General features: G+C 35.7%; 2 protein-coding genes across 3 annotated transcripts in view; both read right to left on the reverse strand.

The window, feature by feature from the left end:
- The window catches only part of Gmppa (GDP-mannose pyrophosphorylase A), a 129,559-nt gene that overhangs the window by 58,008 nt on the left and 51,570 nt on the right, over positions 1 to 19,981 (reverse strand). The window lies entirely within an intron of this gene.
- LOC117983782 (uncharacterized) overlaps positions 1 to 19,981 on the reverse strand; it is a 68,000-nt gene that overhangs the window by 34,509 nt on the left and 13,510 nt on the right. For both annotated transcript variants that reach the window (XR_011236962.1, XM_034970402.2), the window contains exons 2-3: positions 3,449 to 4,328; positions 1,596 to 1,782 (exon numbers count right to left, since the gene is read on the reverse strand). Coding sequence is in view for 1 of the 2 variants with exons in the window: in XM_034970402.2 (XP_034826293.1) it covers positions 1,596 to 1,782; positions 3,449 to 4,277 (1,016 nt within the window). In the remaining variant the exon portion in view is untranslated. The remainder of the gene's footprint in view (positions 1 to 1,595; positions 1,783 to 3,448; positions 4,329 to 19,981) is intronic.

Genomic DNA, 19,981 nt, shown 5'->3' on the forward strand with positions numbered 1-19,981 from the left:
ACATAGCGTCACAGAATAATATAATAGTACTATGATAGCGTTTCCAATTTCAACGCCCGCTGAGTGATTCCGAGCTTTACTATGAGGCCTATTGCGATCATATTATCTTGGATTCATATGTTATCACTGATAACACGTTTATATAGTATAGCCCGCTTTTCACACGAACTGCGAATCAAGCGTGAAAACCCGTGCTCGATGCGAAACAACAGTGTGAAATGGATGGTTGTTTCGGGATGTTCACGGGATCCTCGTGAGCATTCGTGTTGCGATTCACACGCGAATGTCAGGCGGACATAATCTAAATATATAAAAAAATTTTACAAAAAAAATAAAAACCGACTTCGTTACACAAACACTAAAAATTGAAAAATAATTTAATTTATTACCGATTATATTATGTATACAAGAGTTAATATAGTTCCATAATAATACTTTTTGGTGCCGGTGCCAATTAGCTTTAGCTGCGCGAATCGTCTAGACTTCATATTTTTATGGGACTCCACAATGGCACCTCATTGGCACCGACCCCAAAAAATATTATTATGGAACTATATTAACTCTTGTATACATAATATAATCGGTAATAAATTAAATTATTTTTCAATTTTTAGTGTTTGTGTAACGAAGTCGGTTTTTATTTTTTTTGTAAAAATTTTTTATTTCACAAGTTTTAGTGGCCCCATGGAATTATGCTATGACTGGTTAAAAATCTACTGTTTACTAAGCTTTTACACTGATCGCGAGCAATTTACTCTTATCCGTTGAGGAGTTCCAGTATCTATCTTCGAAGATGTTCATCAGATCTTCACCAAATTGAAATGGGACCAACTTTGAAGTATACCCTTTCAAACAAAAAAAGAATTTTCAAAATCGGTCCAGGCGTTTTCGAGTAATCGGGGAACATACATAAAAAAAAAAAAAAAAAAAAAAAAAAAAAAAAAAAACGAAATCTTAGAAACTATAAAGCCTACAAACTTGAAATTTGGAAGGTAGGTTCTTTCTAGGATGTAGGTGTCAGCTAAGAAACGGTTTGATCTAACTAAACAACCCCCGCCTGAAATGAAATGAGGGTTGAAAAGTTATATGAAAATCCTATGTTTTTGAAGTTAGAGATATGAAAATTGGCATTTAGGTATTCTGGGTTCCGTGCCTTAAGGTGAGGCTGGGTGAGTAGGTAAGTGAGGCCTTTAGCAGCGGGAAAATTTCAGATCTCATGAGAAACCAGAAATTTTAGGCGGACGAAGTCGCGGACAACTGCTAGTTTCAATATATTTTATCTCATGTTGATAAGACTTAACTTTTAGTTCCATTAACAAAGTTATTCTGTTTACATAAGTATGTTTTTTATTTGTACCAAAAACATTTACAATAAAGAGAAAGAGAAAGTAAAGGTACTTAGTATCGTGGCAACCCCCTGCAAGACACCCATAAACTTTAACAGTATATTAAATTTTAAGGGTATATGACAGGCGGTTGCCATGACACGAATGCTGATGGAGAATATTCTTAGCCTGTAAAGGTTGGATAAATGCCGAGGGTTGTAGGGTTTCTCTGATAACGAGTACACTCTTGTTCTTCACGTGCATAGTTACCTGCTGTTAGTAGAGTTCACAGAAGTATTAGATCTGCTACGTCGGTTGCAGATAGAGTCGCCGCAATTCACCACTCCGCCTTTGGTGGTGATGGAAAATGTTCTTAGCCTGTACAGGTCATCTGATAACCTAGGGTTGTAGGGTTTTTCTGGTAACGAGCAAACTCTTGGTCTTGAGTGCTCCACGACTGCAACAAAAATGATTGAAAATTGATCCTTTTTACCTACGACGAAAAGAAGACGGTGTTTTATGCATTTAGGGTAAGAGTTTATAATATGGATGTCATCACCAAATTGCCTTATAACTTTTGGACATTTTATTTGCATAAATGTCACCTAGAAGCAGGGTCCCCGGGATATATTTTACTGTTATAAACAAGCAGGGATACTGCTAGTGATATATTTTTTACAAAACGGGAACGATAGTTGTCTTATTATGGTTATTATGGTTCTTTTTATGTTTCTTGTGACTTTTGTCATGTTGCTAATGCAGTTGGGTATATGTACAAGCCAATTAGTTGCATCAGTTTGATCAAATTAGGTACACAAGTTAGTGCAGTTAGTTCCATCTGAGATTGTAATTAATTAATAACCATGAAATCGAGAAGGTTCAAGTGTGTCAGTCATTCGTAGAATGTCTTATACATACGAGTATACAGCCGATACTTTGCGAGATGCCACAAGCGTAGTAATTTAATTTAATTAGTTTAATAGAAGTACTTTACAACTCTGAAGCCACTTCTATAATTTTACCTCTGCAATTCAAGTCTAGTCCCTTTTACTAGACTCAAACATTTGGTTTTCAGAATTTCAGGGTTTTCAATGTACAAACAAAGCGGACGGTGACAACTGAGTTATGTTTCAATTCATTCAAGGTTTCAACGCATAGGTACTATATATCTAGTTCTATATGGGAAAATCAGTCTTATTTTTTATAATGTCTATGTCTCTGTTTGTCTGTATCTGTTTGTTTGTCATCTTTTATCAACACACCACAGTTTAGTGGTTTAACCGGAGAATTTCAAGATATTCATTCATTCATTCAAACAAAAAATTGTTTTTTTATTCTGGAAAATGCTTTCCATGGTATTTTCAAAACATAATTCGGGCCAAAACACGCGGACGAAGTCTAAAATGTGATGCACTTAATCAAGTTGTCAGTGGACGTGAATATTAATAGTGGACGGTTCATTGAACGAACCTAGGAAGGTACAAAATTATAAACATTACGTAGGTAGACATGTTGAAATGGTAATCGGGGAGGGAACGCCCCGCACACTTGCACAGCCCTGCGCTAACCCCGTGCGGGCGAGTGCGGGTGTGCGGGGCGCCCCTTCGCTTCATAAGTCATACCCCGATTGCCATCTCTACCTGTCGCGGACTATAGATTGCCTTTCACCATTCCTTAATCTAAGAACAATCGTATTTGATGATTGACATTTTGGTAAGGTTTCAACCTTAACAGTAATCCGGTTGATTAATATTTTCATTTTAAATTGATCCAAAACCTAAATTAAATACGACCTTCACAAATTGCTATTGAATTGTTTCTGTTATTTTGCTTTAAAAATTTGAAAACAATAATAAGGTGTCCATACTCTACATAAGCAAAATTTAAATTAACGTGCGAAGCTACATTTACTGTAGATTGCTTTCCTCGATGAAACAACTCTATCTAAATATAATAAATATCTGTATTCGAACGATCGACGCTATAATAAAATAAAAAAAGAAGTTAAAAAAGATGGAAATGACAGACCAATAATGACCATAGTATTTAGATAAGGCTAGCTTTAAGTTTTATTGTAATATTTTCATTTAAAAAAAAAAATACTAAGATTTGTGATTACTAACCTGGTAATTCCAAGAAATTAGAAGTTCGCCGCTGTCGACCGCGCATCGTATTTTGAAAATTAAGCGGTCCAATGTCTTCTACTGAATCACAATTGGACATCGTTGACTCCCGCGAGCCCCGTCTACTCGCCAAATATGCTAATCCTCCCTTCATTGAACCTCTTCGCATCGGGGAGCATGGTCTACTGATGCTAGTCGACCGCGTTTGAGGTGTGTCCTCTGTTAAATCGGTCAAGTCTGATGTGGATTTTCGGCAGACCCTTGAAGAGGTTTCAGTCGCTTCGTCGTCCGCGTCGTTGACGATAGCGGACGGTGTGGCAGGCATCGCATCCGTAGAATCATCCGTGTGACTCGATATTATGCTGGGAGATGTCACCAGCCGTGGTGAACCCACTGTGGAAGTTGAACCGTATAGTTTCCTCATTCTATTAGGAGACACGTAGCCGGGGTTTGTATGGATATGCACTGGAGGAGGCTTCGGTGACCTGGACTTTTCGCGGCGACTATGTTTGAGAGATGTGGTGTAGTGAAGACCGTGGTGCGATCGATCGGTGTGGCTAGGACTGGTGCGTTCGCAAGGCGATTCTGCAACTTGAGGGAAATGAAAGTGCCGTGGACTTGCTGGGCTGCGGTGACCGTGAGCGATTGGGCTCTTTGGCGGACCATGCTTATCGTAACTGCAGCCGGATTGTGGAGTATAATAACCCGAGGAAGATGTACTGGATGTAATGGAAGGACTCTTTTGGGGGAATATGAAGTGACGCGGACTCTTCGGTGTGAGTGGTTTTGGAGAGAGTGGAGGATACCCGCTAGGGCTGTTCAGTGCCATAATTAGACTTTCACCTTTATCGCCACGGCTGAAGATTCATTTCCTCTTTACCTGTAAATAAAAATTAGGTAAGTATTATACATCAAAAGCACTTTACGGGTACATCTTGAATCATTTGAGACGTCTCAGGTTTTCACGATATCCGTCAATGAAAGTGTCTTAAGGTTTTTGCTGAGAATCAATATTTTATATTATTGTAGTTTAGATGATTATGAATTTGAATGGAACATGTTTCTTTGGTATAAATGTTTATACCTACGCAATAAGAATATACGTGTACACCTTAGAATGAGTTTACACCTACTTTCCCTCATCTGAGATCAATAAAATCCAGATGCTGTATCTCTTTCGAAATCAACTAAAGTTGTCATTTCACATTTAATTACACCACTTGACATCAGTCAGCCACCAGGAATGTCACCATCATTTATAAATAAACACCCTGTTTCCCTTCAAAGTCCCTTCACGTTTTAACGGTTAAAACCAGATCACTGGAATGCTTTTGAGTTTGATTTTTTAAAAGGCAATCAGCGAGGTAAGTATTATGTAAAGCATTTCACATACCTAATTAAAAAAGTCAAAGTTAGAAGAAGAAAGAAATAGTCAAAGTAGGTACATTATTCGATTTTGATCATACGATACAAAATTCCGAATCTTTTGTTACCAAACTTTTCCTTTTTGCTCTTTTATAAATAAGTCTTTGCTTTCCTAGACCAAACAAAAATACCTAAATGTTTACTTATAAGTAAACACTGCGCCCGCAAAACCTTGGTTCCACGTCATTGAAAGTTTTGTTATTAAAAGATTCATCTATTCAAATCTTTACCTACCAACTAAAAGATACTTTTTTTTTAACTTTTTTATTTTACTTTTCTACCTTACCAACTTAGTCGAGCTATTGCTTATTGTCACCCGACCACGAGAGGATTTTAATTTAACAGTCTATGTGTATCTGTGTTTGTCTTTTTCGCAAGACTTTCCACAGAACACGGTCTAGAGTCTAGACTCTATTTTCTTTTTGTATATTTAGATTAAACTTTATACTTTGACATAAGATTTTTTAACACCTTTATTACCTGTTATCTCCCAAAGCCACCATGATCCAAACAAACGTTCCTCCCAGTGTTGGAACAATATGAAGAGAAACTTTCAGCTTTTATAAAATCAGAAAGGTCTGGCACGCGCTGGCTCTCTCTCTATAACGATGAATAGTGCAGCCGCGCGGGCAAGTCAATTGTTCTGCCAATATTGAATGTTTTGTTAGCAATACGCTCGCTAACCACATAACTTACCGGACTGTGAAAATGTGTCACACGCGAGCATTCTATAAAATTAGTTCTATTAAATGTAAGATGTATTCAAAAACCTAAAGGCAGGTTTAGTCATCAACAGTCAGATTTAATCAGCAACGTCAGCATGTGACCTAATCTAAACCTTAATTTAGCAGTCCTTTGTCTGCTAGAAAGTTCCGCGGGGTGATTACGTAAAACGGTGTAGTAGCGACAGCAACGCGACAGCAGTAGCAATGCGACAGTTCATTTGCTGTCCCTCTTCTTCTTATTTTGTTTTGTGGCTATTGCTGTCTCTCTCTAGCTGCTGTTACGTGTGATGTTTGACTGCAATGATCGCGAGATACGTAATCACCCCGCCGGATTCAAAAATCAAGATAATATTTATACACTCAGATATATACGAGTACTAGCTTATGCTTGCGACTTCGTTCGCGTGGACTACACAAATTTCAAATCCCTATTTTACCCCCTTGGGGGTTGAATTTTCAAAAATACTTTCTTAACGGATGCCTAATGTCATAATAGCTATCTGCATGCCAAGTTTCAGCCCGATCCGTCCAGTAGCTGGAGCTGTGCGTTGATAGATCAGTCAGTCAGTCAGTCAGTCATCTTTTCCTTTTATATATTTAGATTTCGTACAAAATGAGAACTCACTTGCCATTTTAACTCTATGTATTGTAACTGACATGTCAAAAGTACGGTTCACCTTTAAAATAAGGACTAAAATTGTACTTTTGACATGACAGTTGATCGCCATTTTGGCGCGAATAGCAGCACTAAGCGTCTTGTAAGCGTACTCGGAATTAAATATTAGTGATGAGGTCAACACGAAGATCATTAGATACAAGTGTCAATTTTAATTCACGATACGCTGGGTGGGGCGCTTCGAATCAGGACAAAGAGAATGAAATTTTATAGTGCGAACCTCTTCCAGCGCACTTGTATAATATGTCCATTTCAATGAATTAAATCAACTTTTGACGTGATGCCTATCTCACTGCTAAACTGAAAGGTCGTCACCCACTACAGAGATATAGAATAAGTAGTCTGTAATTAGGTATTTAGTTTTTACATTATGAGGTGCGGAACCCTAAAGTTACCGTTTACTTTACTATATATAAAATTTTCTTTGCATAAAAATGATTGATGTTTAAACAAACAAATCTGTGGCGAAAACTGAATTATGGTCGAAGACGTCGATAAATCACCTCACTGACATTTTTTTTATTGTGTTTATTTTATATCCAAAATAATGAAAATAAAATGTATTTTAAACTTATCCTATTTTTATCACCACGAGCCACCTATTGTCCATTGATAGTAGGTACTATGTCAGAACCATAGGTCTGAACAATAATATTGATTAATTTTAATAACATGTACTTATGGTCGAATTGCACCTACTTAATTATAATATGTAGGTACCTATATTCTGGCCACTGAATAAACATACAGTTCCACAAGCTAACAGCCATAAAAATAAGTAGAAAAAAGTTAGTTTATTACAGTCATAATAATTTCAAACACTTTCCGACCCATTACGAGAATTACCACAAAAGGTCCACTTTGCCAAAATCCTGAATTACCTCTTTGCGTGTTTCAGTAAATTATCGAAACCATGCACCCAATATACGGATTTTTTCGTAAAACTGATAAATTATAACTAGCAACGTTAAGTCGTCGATTAATTATTCAATGTGTTTTATTCACTAGTCCAAAGTTATGTCGAGAAGACGTGTCTAACTAATTTAAAACTTTATTTGCGGTTGACTCATTTCTTCCTAAATGATTTTAATGTTTTACTATCCAATTATTTAGATATAAAAGCTTGAGGAATTTACTAAAATATAAATAAAATTGCCAATATTGCTTTTACATTATTTTTAAAGTGGAAATGGATTTTTACATAGATACGTAACTCAACGAACTCTACGTGGTACTACGCACTAGACGGATCAATCTGCAACTCGTTTTTGCTTACAACTTGACTTCTATATAGGCTTTCTCGGGCGCGATGGTATCCATGAGGATTGAAAATGAAAATGAAAAACTTTATTTTCTGTTGGTTACATTGCCTTAAAACTAAGGAGCGGTAACAAACTACAATAGAAGAAATAAGTTAACGCCCACCTCAAAAAAAAACTGAACTGAATACGAACCTAGTACGGAGTTTTTAAATCTACAAAATACAACAAGCACCATAGCGACAACTATAGGTGAATTATAAATCGATAGTAAAAGTTGTTACCTAAAGTATTCGAGATATAATATACCTAATAAGAATAGTGGACGGTGGGACCTTTGTGAAATAAAAATCGATACAAATAAATTTCGGTCACAAATACAATTGTTATCGAAACACATAAAGTTTCGAAATGGAAAACCTCGTAATAAGGTACTGATAATAATTTTTCGGGGTAAAATGACTGAAACATAAAAAATGTTATTTGAACCGCTGAACATTCTAAAAATCCTGAAACATTATTCCTTCATTTTGAAACGAAAGCCCAAATATGTAGGTACCAAAGTACATGGATATAACCTGAAAAATAACAAACTTTCATTTCCTATCTAACCTTCTTGGTAGTGGAATTTCCAATGGAATTTCCAAAAATCATGAAAAAATATTTCTTTATTTTTAACTGAAAACCTAAATACCAATTTTCTTCGGTATGGCTTGATTACGGAAATTACGGATTTTCCATACAAAACATCTCCTATTTAATCCGATTAGGGTTGGAATAAAATAATCCATCCTAACTCTCAAAATTTTAAGTTTCTAATCCCAGCGGTTTAAGCTGTTCGCTGATAGATCAGTCAGTGTTTTTATATGTATAGAATATAGATTATAATATTATGTGCATGTGAGTGTGAGTTTCCTAAACTCCTATGTGTTTTATCCGCCCAGTAAGATAAAGATTGTCAGTCTTTCTTCAAAAATGTTCTATACACATCATAACAGTGGAAAAATATTTAGTGATTGGTCAACCACACTCTTTCATTTTATCGACTCACAAGCCTCATATTAAGTATTATTACTTTAGTAATAATGATATCAGCAGATAAAAGTATTGATTTTGGGCTCGGCCTTTCTAACTACTTATTCTACAGTATTACTTATTCAGTTCGTATTTTGCAACTTATTTTATTGCACGAATTTTTGTTAATATTTGTTGAAACATCTCGTTTGTCCTGACTTTGCATGCCCTTATGTATTTATTTATAGTTTATACGTACAGAAATATTCTCTGAAATACACTCTATCTATTGATTAAAACTTGCTTATCTTAGGTAGGTACCTACTTAATACAAGGCAAGGCGCAAACAACTTGAAGCTATGCTATTGTATGATCTGTGTCATAATAAATATGATTGTATTCCTTTGACTCGTAAACTTTGTTATAGAATTCCTGCCAGAAGTCATGTACGCAGCACTCTAACACACAAACTTTTTGCTACTTCAAGATGCCGTACAAATTCTGGTGAGAGATCACCACTATACAGAATGACACAGTCATACAATGCATGCTTCGGAAATATTGACATTTTTTCCTCTCGAGTGGGCTCTTTCAAGAAGCTGGTCATGAATTATCTTAGGAATAATATTGCTATATTACACTAAGCCTGTAGGATAATTAGAATTTAGATAGATGGTATGGTACTAATATATTCTTTATTTATATTTTATACTACATTTATATATTTTTACACATGTAAGTATATTAATTAATAATAATAATTATGTGGTTGACGTAGTGGGTAGCACGTATATTATTACTAAGTTATTTTATTACTGTTTTTTATCCAAGCACTGCGTGCTACTGTTTGTTGATCCGAATAAATAAAAATAAAAATAAAAAATAAAAAAATACAGCACTATATAGGTAATAACTAATAATATGTTAGGATGCAGATTAAACTTGGCCAGACGCGCCTATTTATTATGTTATTTATTGTACTTACTATATTTATTATATTATTACGTGACTACAGTTTTCTTGATTATGATGTTTTCTTTAATATATAAACCACTAGCTGATGCCCGCGACTTCGTACGCTTGGATTTAGAAATTTAGAAAATGGATCTTTCATTTTCCGGGATAAAAAGTATTATGTGTAGGTATATATATTACTATGATTATAATATAAAACTATATAAAAATAAGAAGCTGTTATTGTCACTTGTTATTGCATGAGCATGTTTGAACTTTTGAAATCATTTACTTAACTCCAAATCATTTTTTGATCATTTGACCTAAATAGGCGCCCAAAACACGGTCAATTAATAACTGTCTCCATGACAGCCCTGTGACCTCATCAGCGTTGTAACGTGACAAATTATTCTGATATTCATTTCTTGAGTCTCCCAACGACCGTGTTCTAATGAGCGCTTATAACTCGCAGAGGCCCGATAATGGTCCGACTAAATCGTCGGAAAAACAACAGACAGAATTAAAACTCGAATATAAACTCTAACATGTACGATGGCACCGTACCCGGCAGGATATATTGTAGGTACTATAGAAAGAGATAGTGGTTTCGTAGAGCGTGATCTCTGTCGTTGAAACCGATAAAACGTCACATAGGTATGAGCTACAGAGACAACGCTCCACAAAGCCGAAATCTCTTTCTAAAGGTCGATGTACAATATTTCTTTCCGGCTACTAAACATTAAACGAGTCATGCGTCGAACAAGTATCACAACAGAGTTTACACAAGGAACAACAAGTTTAGTTCGCCAAAACCACAGCAGTGTTCTGTAGCTAAAACAGACAAATCTGTATGGTACAACATGCAGCAAGCGATAGTATTGCAAAGTCTTTGGAATTGTGCATTGGTGAGTCTAGGAGTCCTGAGGATGCTCTGGTATTGGAGTGAAATAGATTATGATGAATATGTTTTAGATTTGTGTGGTGGTGGTACGTATTGCCTGCTGGGTTTCTTGATTACTTATACCGAATGCTGTTCGTGTATCATAGATTTCCGTATCAAGTATTGCCTGCTTCTATCCAACATGTGTGCATTTTCATCCCTGGACACAAGTATGTCTCAATTACCACACCTATTTCTTCCCGATTATTCCCCTCGTCCGTCCAACAGCATTGGGATCCTTGATGTTTAGATATCGAATGACGTTCTGTCCCGTGATAACTTGACGAAAAAGCTTCAACGAAATCTTTCTAAAGTACTGTACCCGTAGTACAAGATTTTACGTCTCACCAAACCAAACCAAATTCGAGAGTCGAAATACTTCCGCGTTACAGTAAACTGGATCTTAAATGCCTTGTTTTAAAGCACAAGTTTGTTTACACTTCTACAGCCAGCGCTCCAAGCGGAAACATTGCGAAATTAAAATCAGTAGCATTGAATATTTGACTTCAATTCAAGGCTGTTTAGGTCCATTTTACTGTAACGCGGAAGTATTTCGACTCTCGAATTTGGTTTCGTTTGGTGAGACGTAAAATCTTGTACTACGGGTACTGCTCACACCTTTCGGCCACAGCAGCTCCCTCAGCCCTAAACTTTTTATTAGAAACCTTGCAAAGCAAGAAAAATATACAAGATAGTATGCGACAGGTCGAGATGGCAATCGGGGTGGGGACGCCCCGCACAGCCGCCACGCTAATCCAGTGCGGGATTGCACGGGTGACGTGTGTGCGGGACGTCCCCCCACCTCATATCCCGATTGTCATCTCGACCTGTCGCGTACTAATAGAAGATACTACAAGTATACAGAAGGATGCAAAGGCGGTTTTATTGCTGCAGCATCTCTTACAGACAACCTTTATTAAAAGAACCAGAGCGCCGGATGGTGCAAGTAACTTTGTATTTAGGTAGTTCCGAATTTATATTTCGTAAAAAATTATTATGTAGGTTCGTCAAAATTAATGAATGCAGAAAATAGGTAAGTATGTCTAGTAAATCCAAAACGATAAAAAATAAAAATCGAGGATAGAAAAAAAATTCTCAAGTTTCTTTTCTTAAGAAGGATGAAAAACTTATAAAAGTTTCTTTGACCCATTTTATTTAAAAGAAAAGGTACCGAAGTTTTCTAATAACGTCACAATAACAATTATTTTATTTTCTTGAATAATATTCGAAGTTCTTTTGGTGGAGTAAACTCTTTAAGCACTTTTGTAACAATAACAAAAGTAGATAATCTTGCCTTTAATTTTTATTTTCCATAGGTAGGTACTGTAGCTTTTTCCGTACCTTTGGCACTTTCAAGTCAGTACGTCATAATCAGTTTTTCAGTATTTACGAGTAGATAATCGCTACAAGTTTTACAATATGTCAATCCCTACAGACGAAGCCTTCACATAATTATGATAGAACTTCACGTAAGTTCTTTTAATCATTAATTATTGTAAGTTTTGTTATTGACAAATCAAAAAGAAGATTTTTTGTTATTTCTGGGCTATGTACAATCAATCGAGTAGGTATAAGCTTTCCTGAGTGCGTCGAGCGTTGAAAAGAAGTTCACTCAATCGTGAAACACTTCTCATAAGGCTTTCGATGGCTTTAGAGTCCATATGACAGCTCTTCAACTGTGGAGAGAAAAAGACTAAAGCTACAGTTGAAGTACGTCGTATTACTTTACCGCAGGAAAATTCGTCTGAACGTCGACAAATTCAAAATTCAAATTCAAATCCTTGAACTATTCTAATTACCATGTCAAAATGAAATCGGTCTCTACTCACGAGAGTTCAATTACGTGCCTTTGTTTATACTATACGTCCTAGAATAACGCTTTTCACAGCAATAAATACGCCAATAAAGAACTGAGGCGATACTTCTGCTACGAAATTGAGTGAATAACAAAATAAAAGAAAGTTGTTAACCTAATTCCAGATCAAATTGTTCAAGAAAGCTAAATCAAATCCAAAATTCAAAGCATTCTTCCGAGAGTCGAATGGAAATTGCTCGCCAAAGGATGAATAGAAGTTACATCGGTTAGCACTTTCCTGGCCACAAGTCTGGTCTGGTCATTGCAATTTTCATACCTACCACGTTTTATTACTTAGGTACTATTAGTACTATTGTTTTTAATAATATTCACCTAAGTAAGTATGTGGTGATAAAATACTGCTGAACTGATCCATACTAATATTATAAATGCGAAAGTGTGTTTGTCTGTCTGCTAGCTTTTCATTATCTAGTTCTTAATAAATAACTATACACTCGAATTTTAACAACATTATAATATGAACTTTAGGTTCCAACTTCTCAGCCCTGGTGCTGCAGGGGTATTGTGCACCTAAACCTCAAGTCAGGAACTGCTAATTATAAACTGATATTCATGGGTTAAAGATACCTATTAGACTATGCCAATGAACTTCAGTTCCAACTCATCAATAATGCTGCAGACAGCTGAAACAATGTTGACATAAACTATATCGGAGAGTAAAATAAAACTATTCAGCTTGAATCTTTAAACAGTAATTTACTTGAAATACATCTTTAGGCGCTACGCACACCAGCAGAGTGGAGCGCGACTGAGGAGCGACGTCTATAAACTAAGCTCTATTTAATTTGGCATATAGGCGGGGACGACGTCCGGCGGGCCCTTAGCGCGCGTCGCGTTTTGTTTTCGGTACCAAGTTTAAAACGTATGTCACATTGCGTAAAACTTACTTCAGTTATCAAAAAAAATCAGCTCAACTCCACTCCGTCTTCCATAGAAGCAGACTAGTTTGCGGAAGTCCACGATATACAAGGAACCACTACTAAAGAAGCACGAAAAGCAAGCAATACACACCACCAATGATTATGCATTGTAGAGTCTACATCTCCTGAGATGCTCTGGTGTCGGCGTGAAACATACGTTGAGTGTGTTCTAGAAGATTTGTGTAGTGTTGTTTCTTGCTTGCTTTTGTTGCTTCTTTAGTACCTAACCTACTGGGAGTGCGCGTGTCCATATTGCTTGCCGCACGTTGCGCCATACAGATTTGTCTGTTTTGGCGGTTTATATCGAATGAAGATTGTGATTTCGTGTATATCATGGACTTTCCAAAGTAACGCCTGCTTCTATCCAACACGGAATGAGGTTGAGCTGAAACTTTTTACAATATATGTGTGCGTTTCACAGCGGTTGCTCGCGACTGATTGGTCCGACAAGCACGCACACTTACGCAATGACCATGTGAACGACGTTACCGCAAGTAAAGTTCAGTAGCCTTCGTGAATTGCAAGAACTGTACTGAAAATATCCATTCCGTCTGTATGTGTTGGCCCTTGATAGAAAGCGAATAGAATGATGACATTTTTATGACGGACACAAGTTCAATACTTGCAATAAAACGGCACGACTACGCGTAACAAGCTATTTGTTTTTACAGCCGGCGGTAAATTAAGGCGTTCACATTGATGTTTTACTTCTTTTCGAGCAAATAAAGCCAATAAAAATTAGCCTTGTAAGTGGCTATATTAGGAACTGGCAGCTGATACCTACCTGAGTTTCTTAAAATTTTATTCCATTACTAGCTGATGCCCGCGACTTCGTGCGCGTGGATTTACGTTTATCGAAATCCCGCGGGAATTTTTTGATAAAAAGTAGCCTATGTGTTAATCCGGGATATAATCTATCTCCATTCCAAATTTTTGCCCAATCCGTCCAGTGGTTTTTGCGTGATTGAGTAAGAAACATCCAAACGTCCACACTTTCACATTTATAATATTATATTAGGATTAGAATTAGGAATTAGGATTAGGACAAGTAAGACCTTAACTGCGGTCTACCTGGTGGTAAGTGATGATGCGTTCTAAGATCGTAGCGCGTTAACTTGGAAGGGGTATGGCAGTTTTTATTACACCCGTACCTTACTGATTCGCATGCCGATACCACTACCTAGTCATTAGTCAAATCCGCATCAAAATAATCAACAATGCACCCAGGATAATAATAGGTAAGTATTTCGGGGTATTATCAGAATGATTGTTTCTTATTATGGCTTGTTCCTATTCAATAACAATCAATAGAACTCATTGTGATAAACAGTGGGGGGTGTAATGAAGTTCTGGTAAACTGTGGGGGGGTGATCGGGATGACGCGATGGTACAATCTATAATAGTAGATAAATTATAATTCAATACAAAATATTTTAATTCAAAAAGAATTAAATTATTATAAAGCTTAAATTAATATTAATATTGCAAATTAGAATTAATATTATATAAACAAGTATAAATAAATGACTATCCCGCGAAAGCAAACAGTTCCTGCGGGATAGCATGCTATTTTTTACACATTCATCCTTCAATCCGTAGCTCTGTAGCGGCGCGATTGTAGGACAAACCAACAAAGCAACACACTTTCACATTTATAATAGTGAGGATGACAAAAAAATGTATATTAAAAATCCAACAACTAGACATTAAATAAAAACCAGGCAAAATATAAACACCCAAATATTATATCCTAACTCACTGATTGACTCATCAACGCCCAGTCCAAACCCAGAGGGTTTCCTATATAGTTTAAACAAGGAATACCTAAGAGCGAAGTTTTTGGGCGGTTATTAGTTTAAAAATATTTGGCTCACGTTTAAAAGCTACAAAAATTCTTGGATTGCAAGTAAATCATGTAGGTATGTCCTTTGTCAAAAGCCTTTAGCCATAGCCAGACGTTTATATTGATTTTAATAATGAAAACAACAGAACTGCAGATTTGCATTGTAAATTGTATTGTATACCTACTCATAGGTACTTAGTACTTACTTATAATAATTTTATAAAGACATCTTTATGTAGGAAACTAGCTGATCCCCGCGGCTTCGCCCGCGTGTATATAATATAACCTATGTCACTCAGGAATAATGTAGCTTTCTATTGGTGAAAGAATTTTCAAAATCGGTTCAGTAGTTCCAGAGATTACCCCCTACAAACAAACTTAACGATATTACCTCTTTATATAATAGTATAGAAGATATAGATATAGATATATATAGTATATAGATTGGTATTCTGTTATCTATATTTATGTAGGAATTGGTATTGTGTTATTTATTCCAATTTAACTTATCCGCTACGCACTTTGAAACTTATTTTAACAATTCTCTTATAAGTAGGTATTAGAAGAAATCGAAAAAGTTTACCGACTTGACGATAAGAACCTCATTAATACTTTTGATTTTCTATCTCAAATCAAATAAGGGAAGGTAAAAAAATATTAAAAGTTAACTTAGCACAAGTACTATTGACAGGGCTTTTTTATTTTATGTCCTTATAATTTTCATTTAAACTGGGTAACTACTTTTATGATAACAATTAATCTTTGAGAAAATCTTAGGAAGTGAATATATTTGACTTGATGGTGAGATGGCATTTTGATAACTAGGTGTAAATGGGTTTGTATGGTACTACTTACGTAAGTTAAACTAACAAAGTGTAAATGTATACATGTAACTAGAAAATAGACCCACATCACATCGCGTAATGGCTCCAAGTGCTTTCATCATCATGATCAACCCATCGCCGGCTCACTACAGAGCACGGGTCTCCTCTGAGAGAAGGGTTTTAGCCATAGTCTACCACCGCTCACCATCTGCGGATTGGTAGACTTCACACACCTTTGAGAACATTATGGAGAACTCTCAGGCATGCAGGTTTCCGCACGATGTTTTCCTTCACCGTTAAAGCAAGTGATATTTAATTGCTTAAAACGCGCCCCGTGCGTGCCCGGGATCGCGCCCCAACCTCCGATTAGAAGGCGGACGTCCTAACCGCTATAGGCTATCACGGCTTTTTTACAGATTTTGTTTCATACAGATTTTGTATTACATATTCTGGGAGACGCCTTACTGCCGTAGCAAGCTCTGTTTGTTTCGGTTTTAATTGCGAAGATAAAAAGCAATAGGCTACTTGACTCATATCTAATTTCGTCCAATAAATGATTATTTATTATAGTATTTTGCTTAAGAAAACGAAATATATCAATAACAATTATTAAAAACGCAGGATGGATATATAAATCCAATTTAAAAAAATACAGTTTTTATTTTTATTTGAAACGCAGAAAACGCTGTCAGCCATGATGTGACGTCATTAAATATGTAAACAAAGAAATGTCATCCCTATGTCACGCGGGGACTAACGTAGTATCCATATATATAAAATTTAAAGTCCTGACTAACTTATATATCAACGCACAGCCTAAACATCTAAACAGCTGGTCCTAGATACATGAAATTTAGTGCGTGTGTTCTTTGTAGGTAAAGAGAAGGTATCCACTAGGAAAAGATTTTTTGAAATTCCACCCCTGAGTGGGTTAATGGGGGTTTGAAATTTATGAAGTCCACGCGGGTGAAGTCACGAGCATAAGCTAGTTTTTATATATTTCTAAAAACTCATAGTAAACGTAAAAAAATATCGTTTTCTCTTTATAAATTGAATAAGTTATTAAGTAAGACTTACAACAAAGTGATCTTTGCAAAAATAAATTTGGGTTGAAGTCGTTAGTCATATAGGATCCCTTTAAGCAAGTCTTCGCGTGTTACGTATATTTATTTCACTGCGCACTCTAATCCACAACTTTCCTGTGGTCTTTATCGATGCGTTTTTACATTCTCGGATGATACAATAACGATATTTACTATATTTTTCATGTAAACTAGTATAGAAGTCATGTTTATTAAACTTTGGGAGGTTATGCTGTTGTTTACAAATGCATGACGTCAGAGCACAGATAATCTATCGGTCAAACATGGCCGACATATTATATTTTTAAATTAAAGTTTTACGGTTTTTAGGGCGCAAAAAATATAGTGTTAATTTTTTTGATCTAACAGGACAAATATTAACCATTTAAGGGGACTCAGTTCAGTGCTTTCTTCATACAAACGTAGGAGGGAAATTACAACAATATTCGATATTGTACGCACAAAACTAAGAATTATATCGATTTATCTCGTCTTTATCTAGGTTTATTGATACATAAAACATTGAAAGAAATATTGATTTAAAAGTTACGAGCTTCAAAAGATTCCTATTTTAACACTAAATTAATGACAACTTTGGGCGTAAATAAATAAGATTAGGGATATGAAAATTGTAAAACAATTTATCATTAGACGTAGTTTATTTATTCATTAGTTGAAATAACTTTACTTTGCAAACATAAATTCAGCAGTTTTTTCCCAAAAATACTTTTCCTAAACCCTTTTCACGCGCTTGATTTCGGTGAAAATCATCGTGCCTCTCAACTTTCTCATACAATGTCAAGTGAAAAGCAAACATGTTACCCACGTGCGCTGCCAATTTCGGTCGAGCGTCCTGCGTCACCTTAAGACCAACTTTAAAAAAGTGTCAACTAGCCTATTGTTGCTCGATTCTCCATCAAATTCACCGCTACGTATTTTTATTGATACGAACATGATATACGATTAGATATTTCATGTTTTACTTTTATGCGGATCATTTCGACTCTCCGTGCCTGCCTTTTATATCTTTCTTATATTACAAGGGTCAAGAAATCCGAAGTAACTTTGAAAAGATCAAACCTCTAAATAAACATTGAGTTATTATGAAATACTCTTGCGATTCCGACTCGCATTTGATCGGTTTTTCTCTAGGTACATGTTTAAAGATAATACCAGCATCAGGGTCTGTTAATGTCAAAAAATCTGCATCAGCAATAACCTGCGCTAACCGAGCCGCATTATACTTTTCCGTATCGCTGCGCCGCGCTGCCTTGGTTATTCTGTTTGTTTCAGCCTTATGGAAAATAAGTGCTTTGTTATCTTTAGATAGAGTTTCAAAGACACCATTAACCTTGCAGCTACGTTTGTTTAGCTTTTTTGTTCAGGCTTTCGAAGCCGTTAAAGCATAACGTCAGCTAAATGTACTGGAAGTAATACCAAGTTAATGAAATTGATAAAACTATATATGTGTGATTTTAAGAAAATCCATACTAATATTTTAAACTAGCTGATGCCCGCGGCTTCGCCCGCATGAATTTAGGGTTTTTGAAAACCCAGATTTTGATTTTCTAGTACCAAAAGTAGACTATCTCTAGTAGCCCGTCCCCGAGATGCAAGAGATCTCAGTACCAAATATCGTAATAGTTATTTATGCAACTGTTGTATAAAGATGGGTATTAAAACACGAAAGCCAGTTTATCACACGAGGTGAAGCCGAGTGTGATAATAGTATCACTTGAGTGTTTTAATACCTAATTATCAACAGTTGCATACAAGACTTTATCTACACCCATGATATGAATCCTCTATAAAAGATTCTGAAACAGTTTGTTCACTGCTAACCTAACATCCATTACTGAGTAGGTATATACAAATAAGTAAACTAAGTATTAATGAAACAATTATTTATTGTGGTAGTAATTTACATTTTGTATAGTGCAATTATTAAATAACTATTATCGCTAGATATAGTTGATCAGGCGCTTGACTTAAAAACCTATTTATTTCATCAGGTGAAAACATTTTCGATTTCTTGCCGGTATACCGGCCTTCGCCTTTACGTTTTAACAAGGCAATTAATTTTGAATATTTTGAGATATCCACGTTGTGATTAATACTCAGCGTACTTTTGAGCATTGATTAGAAAGTCCATAGGGATGAAGATTTAAATTTCTCTGATAGGTCTTGAAAATAATCTAAAAGTCAGAAAATGATTTACTGCCCTTTGATATTTTCCAATTGATAAAATCTTGATACGTTTTTTCATAGTGCTTTCTTGATTTTTCCGGTAGTAATTTGTTAGAAATATCCTTTGCAGCGTTTAAAATATCTGGCGGTGAGCTTTCGAAGCTTGAATCGCTCATTTTATTGTAAATAAAACAATAAAAATCACGTAAAAATATTGAAGAAAATTGGCGGGGATTCGAATATTTTACTTTTTTTTACAGCGCACGGCGCGGCGTTCTGGTAGCGAAAGACGCGTTCAATGACGATGTTCTTTTTTTGAAATTCATACAAATAGACCACGCATTAAGCAGTAAGAATGTGGTTGTCTGTTGTCTGTGGCCCTTTGCGCAGAGATCGAAAAAAAAACACAGGAGTGTTATCATAGAGTAAAGTAATATAGATGTGTTATTATGAAATTCATAATAATAGGGTCTGGATGATCTTATGGTTATTACGTCATTGGGTGTTTTAATGTTGGCAATAAGCTAACTGTTTCAGAATATTTTATAGAGGATTTAAAGCATGGGTGTAGATAAAATGTTTAAATGCATGGTTCTTTAGAAATTCCATGGGATCACCACGATTTAAGAAGACAGACAGACAAAAATTTTAAAAACGTGTGATTCAGTTATGGTAAAGTTCAAATGACCATATGTTGATATTGTTGTATGAGGTAGTTATTTCGAAATTACAGACAGACACTTCAATTTTATTTATTAGTATAGATACGAAAGAGTGTCGTAAGACATAACATGTTGAATAATATACT

Source organism: Maniola hyperantus, chromosome 7 (genome assembly GCF_902806685.2).
Source record: "Maniola hyperantus chromosome 7, iAphHyp1.2, whole genome shotgun sequence".
Classification (NCBI taxonomy): domain Eukaryota; kingdom Metazoa; phylum Arthropoda; class Insecta; order Lepidoptera; family Nymphalidae; genus Maniola; species Maniola hyperantus.